General features: G+C 39.4%; 3 protein-coding genes across 4 annotated transcripts; 2 read left to right on the forward strand and 1 right to left on the reverse strand.

Annotated features, from left to right (window-relative positions):
• Positions 1-243: 243 nt before the first annotated feature.
• On the forward strand, positions 244-2,212 carry LOC108562761 (secretin receptor-like). The gene is made up of 7 exons (XM_017921184.1): positions 244-503; positions 565-730; positions 788-944; positions 1,147-1,277; positions 1,477-1,565; positions 1,616-1,754; positions 1,815-2,212. The coding sequence occupies exons 1-7, from the start codon at positions 346-348 to the stop codon at positions 2,031-2,033; spliced, it is 1,059 nt and encodes a 352-aa protein (XP_017776673.1). The 5' UTR covers positions 244-345; the 3' UTR covers positions 2,034-2,212.
• Positions 2,213-2,815: 603 nt separating this feature from the next.
• LOC108562762 (calnexin) lies at positions 2,816-5,964 on the reverse strand. Of its 2 annotated transcripts, none has more exons than XM_017921185.1 (7): positions 5,818-5,964; positions 5,330-5,428; positions 4,120-5,271; positions 3,925-4,065; positions 3,425-3,553; positions 3,134-3,349; positions 2,816-2,973 (listed from the first exon to the last, which is right to left on the reverse strand). In XM_017921185.1, exons 2-7 carry the CDS (start codon positions 5,405-5,407, stop codon positions 2,923-2,925), a joined length of 1,767 nt encoding a protein of 588 aa, XP_017776674.1. In that variant the 5' UTR covers positions 5,408-5,428; positions 5,818-5,964; the 3' UTR covers positions 2,816-2,922. The 2 variants fall into 2 exon arrangements, with proteins under 2 accessions (XP_017776674.1, XP_017776675.1); XM_017921186.1 differs by lacking the exon at positions 3,425-3,553 and adding an exon at positions 3,647-3,772.
• A 699-nt stretch (positions 5,965-6,663) lies between these two features.
• On the forward strand, positions 6,664-8,192 carry LOC108562760 (putative neutral sphingomyelinase). The gene is made up of 5 exons (XM_017921183.1): positions 6,664-6,770; positions 6,826-6,999; positions 7,051-7,234; positions 7,286-7,443; positions 7,506-8,192. The coding sequence occupies exons 1-5, from the start codon at positions 6,739-6,741 to the stop codon at positions 8,116-8,118; spliced, it is 1,161 nt and encodes a 386-aa protein (XP_017776672.1). The 5' UTR covers positions 6,664-6,738; the 3' UTR covers positions 8,119-8,192.
• The last annotated feature ends 296 nt before the right edge of the window (positions 8,193-8,488 follow it).

Below are 8,488 nucleotides of genomic sequence, written 5' to 3' on the forward strand. Positions count from 1 at the left end.
CAATAATATTGACAGGTCATTTCATGAACAGATGTGTTTAATAATATTGACAGGTCATTTCGTGAACAGGAATGATGTTTTAATAATATTGACAGGTCATTTCACGAATATGAATGATGTTTCAATAATATTGACAGGTCATTTCATGAACGTGAATGATGTTTCAATAATATTGACAGGTCATTTCCTTAGTCTTTCAATGTTTTCCAAAAGTGTACATGCTTTTTTTTTTTAAATTATTGTTTTCAGGAAAATGCTTTCAAGAAGTGCGAGGATGATGGCACTTGGTACGTGGATCCAACGTTGAACAGAACATGGAGCAATTACAGCCTCTGCAATCTGTCCATGTTCGACTCGGAGACGGCCATCATCAACTTCGAAATAAACTTGGACTTTGCCTACTACCAAACTTGGCTACCAATCATCAAGCACATCTCGCACGTCGGCTATTGGATCTCCCTAATAACTCTTCTCCTATCGGTCATCATCTTCACGTCCATCAAGTATGCGAAACAATTAAAAAAAAAACAAATGCAATTGCATCCAAGATGTTCCAAATTTCAGGAAGCTGAAGTGCGCTAGGAATCTGCTTCACGTCCATCTCTTCATCTCGTTCATAATGAGGGCCCTCATGTTCATCATCAAAGAGTTCGTGTTCGTCGATGGATTAGCTCTGAGGTCGGATTTGGTCGCGGTCAAAGGCAAAGTCGAATACACCACGGAACATTACGTCAGTATAGTTAAACAGAGCGAACGGGTGATATTGAACAATTGTTTTGTTTTGCAGAGTTGGGTCTGCAAGGCCATCACCAGTCTTCGAAGCTACTTCATCCAGGCCAATTACATTTTCACCCTCATGGAAGGCATTTACCTGCACAATCTGATGTTCCTCAATTTGTTCTCCGACAAGAGCAGTATTCGCCTGTATTATATGTTTGGATGGGGTAATTTGTTTTATCCTATAAGTAACCTAGGTTACCAAAATTCGAATCAACGCAATAATTGCCTAGGTTACCATCCCCAATCAATTGTTATCGTCTGTCAAATTAGACATGTTACGTTATTTATTGATCTCGAATGCATCACATATCGATTAAGGCAATTCAATTATATTTTCGCTGCATGATTTCTGTTCTATTTTCAAAGGTATTCCATTAGTCTTTATTGGTATTTGGATAAAGCTGCGGCAGATCTACGACGACACGATGTGCTGGACTACATCGCAAAACAAATACGTGTCGCTGTTGTTCCAAGCCCCCTTGGAATTTACTGTTTTGGTGAGTACTTTTATAGCAGTTTGCGTCGTGCTGTTCGGTTAATTGGAAATGTTCGATTCGTTTCCTCCACACAACTGATCTCATCTCATTTGATCCATTAATTCGACGAGGAAAAGTGGTGTCAATACACTCTATGAAATTATCGTTTTATATTGATAATTTAACAACTTTATTAATTTAATGATTTGAATGTATTCAGATGAACTTTTTCTTGTTCCTGTCCATCACCCGAGTTCTCTGTTTGAAAATCAACACTATGTATCTGCAGCAAAGGAGGATCAAATACAGGTGAATAAAATACATTTATTGTGCTGCAACTTCGAAATCTATGTTCCTAGGAGATTGATCCGATCTACGTTAACTTTGGTCCTTATCTACGGCGTTCCCTTCACCATCTCCATAGCCGTATCCTTCTGCAAAAACCAGACCGTGGAAATCGTCTATCTGTTCTTCGATCAAACCTTCACTGCGTTCCAGGTGAGACCACAACAATCCCAATTCCGTCATCAATGATTCATTCGAATCCTCTTTTTTTAGGGACTACTCATGGCGCTGATCTATTGCCTCCTCAACAGCGAAGTCCGCTCCGAGGTGATGCACAAGTACAACTCGTTCAGGGACAACAGACAGCAGGATCGCAGGACACGGACCATCTCGAATACTCAGCAGTTCACGCTACCCATGCAGGACGAACCTTTCGTCGATCCACCGAAGAACAATCATCATCAGCAATGGTACAAGAACAGCAACCTCTGAAGGATCCCTCCCACACACACACCTTCAATTATTTATTGTAAGCTATGTTACCGAGTCAAACAAACAACAGTTGCTAAGCAACAAATCGCGTTGCTATGATATAAAACCCTTAACAAAGGAAAACCCTAATTATTTATTGTGCTAAGTGAACGAACGTTGAAATAAAGAGATATACCAAATCTTCAATTTATTATTATCAATATATTCGAATTAAGGGTGGGAATCGACGGGGTGAAATTAAAGTTTTTTTTTTTTGTGGTTTTCTTTTATTATTATTTTCTTCACAAATACTCAAGTACGAAAAGTAAATCGAAAAGAAAAAATACAATCAACAAACATCTTCTCATCCGAGCCACCCGCACAATTCCATACACGAGATGCTGAGAAAGAGACGCAGAGATCATCTTCTTCATATTTTATCAAACAACAAATAATTTTTAATACAAATTAGCCGCATTCCTCCTCCTCCTTCTCCTCCTCCGCCCTTCACTTCACACACACTTAAGTCTATATAAATATATCATATACATATTTCATATCCGGTGGCCCTTTTTTTTGATATTCTTTGGATAAAATTTGTTCTATCGACAGAAGAAAACAAACGAAACCGTCGTCCACGCGTTGCGTAAATTTCGATCGTTACGAAAGAAATGGTTTTCGCATAATATAAAGAGGAAAAGGGACAGGATAGAAAGGACATTTTCTATTTATATATAAAAAAAGAATCAAACAAGAAAGGACAAGATTAAATACTAGAGTGGAAAAAAAGAAACGAAAGTATGAACGAGAGATGAATAAAATCATATATAAGAAAGAAAAAAAAAAACATGAAACAAAAACATTACTAATAATAAACAGGTGCTAATCGAAGGTAACTGAGAATACTAAATTACTCTTTGCGTGGTTTCCGCTTCCTGGGCGCCTCCTTTTCCTTTGGCGTCTGCAAATTGAACAAAAAAAATATTTTAAACTAAATAATATCTTTGTAATACTATACGCGTTGTTACAGTTATGAAATACTAGATTGTAATTTTTTTTTAACGAATTAATCTCACTTAATCCATTTAACCTAAATAATGTTATTGTAAATTTAGACTTACGACTTGTTCCTCCTCCTCCTCTTCGTCGTCGTCTCCTGAGAATTTCTCTCTGTCGTCTTCTTCCGAAGGTTCTTCCGCCTCTGCCTCTTCTTCATCCTCTTCGGGCTTGGCTTCCGGATCTTCCTCTTCCTCCTCGACCTCCCTTATCACATCGTCATCAGCCGTATAGGCATCAGTCTTTTTCTTGTTGTCCTGCAACGTTTCCTCCTCCTTCTCCTAACATTACATAAACAAATATTAATAAATATTCGAAGCGACAACCTAAAACGTGATCGATGTTGTATAAATTACCTTACTGTTACCGCCCTTGCAGCAAAGGTACAAGATGGAAGCAGCGGGAATGACTAGGACAGCGATGTAGAGGAGCCACATCATTGGGTGCTCGTTAGTGTAGGTAGCCAACTTCTCGAATACGCTCTCCTAATGATATTAAATACGCATATTTAACTAGCGAACTACAAAACTAATCTACAGGTGGATACACTCTTCTAGCCTAAGTGGATGAAGAGATACCTCTTTGACGCAAAACCACAGATACCAGATGTAAAAAATAAACGGTATGGAGCAGTACAAGAAGTACAGAGCCCACGCTTTCGGTCTGTAATTCATCGACTTCATCATTCGACCCCACATCGTCACCTAAATCCATCATTGAAAACATATATTATACCTTTGTCGATTGCAAATCGACAAAATGTAAACTCGCAATGAACGCCCCCTTATATAAAATTTCTCACAGTATTGTTTGGAAAAATGTCAATAAACAACGGAAATAAGTGTAAATAACTTACCGCTTCTTTGCTGATTTTGGCTCTCTTCAGCACGTAGGTTTCGGCCGCCCATTGATCTGCTACGTCCATGCTGTCTGTGATGATGATATTGTCGAAAAGGATGTTTTCAGACATACTCCACAGTTCAAAACCGACAGCGCTCTACAAAAATAGAGTTTTATGTTTGAATTGATGATAATATTGAATTATACTTACAATGGTATGCATCTTGAATGGGTTCTTGTCTTCGTAGTAATCCGGATTGGGGATCATCTTAGGCCTCCACTTGCCCTTATAGTTGGGATTATCAATCAGAGGCGCTTTCCATTTGCCTTTGAATTCTGGGTTGTTGATGAGCGGTGGCTCCCATTTACCGCATCCGGAAACGTCGGTGCAAGCAGGGTTATCGATGAGCGGTGGCTCCCATTCGCCGTCGATGTCGGAATCCCAATCGGCAGGTTTCAAAGCTTTAAGATCTGGAATATGCGTAGCTTCGTACTCCAACCATCCATCGGGCATAACGGCATTCTCATCGACGATCTGAGCTGGAGCATCCTCATCCCAATCCTCTGGTTTAACGGCTTCCGGATCCGGGATCTTCTCCCTTTCATCCCAATCCTCGGGTTTCTTATCAGAAGGATCGTCGATTTCCATCGGAGGATTAACCGGTGGGGTGAAATCATCGAAAAGGCTACCAGAGTTGAAGACCTTCTTGTCCACCAGCACTTCGTAGGTGTTATCCGGATTGACGACTAAAGTAAAGAGATGTGGCAGATGATCGGTGAAAACCTCCTCCAAACGTTCTTTCGGTTTCTTGCAGTGTTTCTCTTCGACGGTGCCGTTCTTCGGGTTCTTGTGACGGAAGATGAAGTGAAGTTTGTGATCGGTACCGCACTTGTCCGGTCCGAACATGATAGTGTACGGACTCCTGTCTTGGAATTGGATCAGATTTTTGGTGTCCGCTCCGTCGCTGAGAAGCTTGATGTAAGCTCCGCCGCATTCCTGACCATCTTGGAACGTGACCTCGTACTGCACGATCAAAGGTTTCGTGTTGAAAGTGAACGGTTTGATGAGTCTGGACGCGATGGCGGCGTGCTTAGCCTTCGACTTCAACACGAGACCTTTATCCCCGAACAGACCGTCGCGCTGCGGCGCTTCCAAATCCCAAACGCCATCGTACTTGGCGATTTCCTCAGAGATTCCCTCCTTCTTCGCCAGAGATTTGATCCACAGCTTCTGGTACTTCTCCACATCGTCGAAGTGATCAGCGATGTAAACTCTGGATGGATCGAGCGGAGTTGGACTGATGTACGGGTACTCCGAATCTACCGCTTCCTCGACCTTAGCCACCTCATCAGGCTCCACTTCCTGATTAAATACAATTAATGCTCATGATGACTCACAAGTGTATTCAACGTATACTCACAAACTCGTCGGCTTCTTGCGACGAAACGTTCGATATCACCAGCAACGAAAGAACCAAACACAGACTGTAGCACTTCATCTTTGTTGACTCATATATCTCCTGCAATAAAAGATACGACAATTGTGAGTCCGGCAGCAAACAAACGTGAACGCGATAAGGAATGTCAACAAATTAAATTAGGCACGAGATGATGTTTCTAAAGGAGATGATGAAACACGTAACCGGCGTTGATGATGATGATGATTAATACGCGACTATCGATTTCTCACTGGAAGAAAAAAATGAATAATTTAATTAACGTATCCTTCGATTCTAGATTCATTGGTAAAATCTGTTTCGTCGACCTGAATCCCTATAATCAAATTATCCTTGATACACCTGGACAAACGAACGACTAAACTTAATTAACCGAGTATAACCTTAAAACAAATGCCCTCAATTCATGTACACGAATAAAATAGGTAAAAATTACAGGTATTAATGTTTACCTTTGACCGAAGAAACGTTTCCTACTGCAACGTTGATTCTCTCGTGTACAGAGCGCCTGGCATCTGTGTTCTGAAGAGATTCTTTCGTCCGTTCTTCTTCGATGGATAAACACAACACTCGGATCAAATTCTGAGTGCGTTTTGACAATTAATACGATGTCATTGAAGTTAGTCGCGAGGCGACGACCAATAGGATTCGACCAGATGGCAAAGGGATGGGCCAGATTCGAATTTACGCGCGCAAAACGCAATTTAAAACAACTTTTCCCATTCAATTTCCTTTAATGGATCAATTCCTGTTTCCTGTCTTAATTGAAAATTATTATTTACAACTAATATCTGCTTGAAGCAGAAACATAAAATTACAACAGTTCACGCTTAATTCATTAATATTACATAATTCAAAGCAATTAAACAGATGGCATTTCCGTGTTATTGATTTTTTATTGAATATTCTGATACTATTATAGAAACACGATTATTTCTATTATTAATTTAGGTATAATTACTTCAAACTATTACAATTTCATTACTTTGTTACATAATTCAGCCAATATTCAATAGTAACAAATTATAGTACATTTCAATCTATTGTTTAATTGAAAACGAAAGACAAGAAAGTATCAAATCGTATAGGAAAACTATTATAATTATCATATTTTTCAAAACTTAATAATTAGTGCATATACGTAAACATTTACATAATGGACTAATAATAGCAGTTTTATTTGTTTATTTTAAGATGCTATTATATTAAGTAAATAAATCAATAATGGTTAAGATTTCAAAGAAATTCCCAAGTAAGTTTGGTTGCCTATAATAAGACAATTAACTGTCAGAATCATATGTTGCTGTGTCAAAACAACATAACCACGTTCGTTATTTTTCTTTGTGTTTTTAGTGTAGGTTTGAAAATAAGGAATGGAATTCAAAATATTCACGTTAAATTGCTGGTAAATGAATGAAATCTCTTTACTATTTGTTTTATTGTTGATTCTTTTGTATTAGGGGTATTCCGATGGTGTCTGCAGATAGGAAGGAACGGATGGAGGCGATTGCCACAGCATTGGCGAACAGTACATACGATGTGGTCTGCTTGCAAGAGGTTTGGTCCGATGCTGACTTTTTTTTAATCCAGGAGAAGGTGAAGGGGACGTTGCCACAATCTCACTACTTCTACAGGTGATTTAATCTTATTGGATTTTTTTTAGTTTAATTGTTTTTAATTGATAGTGGCGTTGTTGGGTCTGGTGTTTGCATATTCACTAAACATCCAATCATCGATACTCATTTTCACAAGTGGGTGATCAATGGATATGTGCATAAGGTCCATCACGGCGATTGGTTTGGTGGCAAGGGGGTGGCTCTCTGCAAGATCAAGTTCCACGATTACATTGTCAATGTTTACTCGACTCATGTGAGTGGTTTATCTGATTTGGTGAATTTCATTTAATTTGATTTCGTTTAGTTGCATGCTGAATACAATAGAAAATGCGACGAGTATTACTCGTGTCGCATTGTCCAAGCTTACGAGACCGCTCAATTCATACAGTTGACTACGCCGGGAGCGGATTTGGTCGTTTTGGCTGGGGATTTGAACACCGAACCTGGAGATTTGCCTTACAGGTTGTTTGTTGTTCAATTAATCAATATCAGATTGTTATTAGTTTATATTGATGATTGTTTAGAATTATGACTTCGCTGCCGCAATTGAGGGATTCGATGCTGGAGAAGGAGAACGTGGAGAAGTTCAGCACGAATCTGGATTTGAAGAACAGTTACACTCCGTCCTCTCTGATCAAGAAGCAGCTGCCGGGAGTGAGGATAGATTACGTTTTGTTTAGGGCAGGTCCTAGCACTGTTGCCATCCTCGAGGAATATCTGCAGCCCTTGCCAGAACTAGTACCTAACAAGAGATTCAGTTATTCCGATCATGAAGCGATTACGTCGACTATAATCATTAAAAAGAACGAGATTGATTTGAGCAGCATTAGCTTGGACTGTCGCCAGGACGTGCTCAACGATGGCATCGAAGCCCTAACGAAAGGGATGATATCTGTGAAGGGACACAAGATCTTCTATTGGATAGCCACCTTGATTCTACTCACCGCGTTGATCCTGACCTTCTGCTTCGCTGTACCCTTGCCGGGCCTCTTCCACGTCCTCAGAGTCCTTCTGACGCTCGCGATGTGCTACACCTTGGTGATGGCCACTCTTTGGAACATGATGGAGTATAATTCGCTGTATTCCACCAAACTGGCGATGCAAGTGACGTTGAGAGGTCTCGAGTTTAAAAGCTAAGCTCAACACACAACCGGCTCAAAACACTTTTCAATTCCATATAGCTCGAACGTAACGTAGCAGCAGTTGTAGTAGTAGTAAAAAAAAGCGTGTCTTCCATCGACCAACCAAAATTTATCTTTTACCTATTAATTCAGGGAACAACAAGAAAATTACGGCTCAATTTGATTTCTAATCCGTTCCAATTTATTGAATAAACTACGTTCGCAGTTTTGTTTTGTGATACACGTAACAAACGTAAAAAATAAACTATATTTTTATCGAAATCATTCAATGTTTACTCATTTTTTATATAAGAAAATTCTATTATAAATCGAGGCTGCCTATATCTTACTTCAAGTATTAATTAGAGGTAATAATTAATTAAGTA

This window comes from Nicrophorus vespilloides, unplaced genomic scaffold (assembly GCF_001412225.1).
Source record: "Nicrophorus vespilloides isolate i.1.1-1 unplaced genomic scaffold, Nicve_v1.0, whole genome shotgun sequence".
NCBI lineage: Eukaryota > Metazoa > Arthropoda > Insecta > Coleoptera > Silphidae > Nicrophorus > Nicrophorus vespilloides.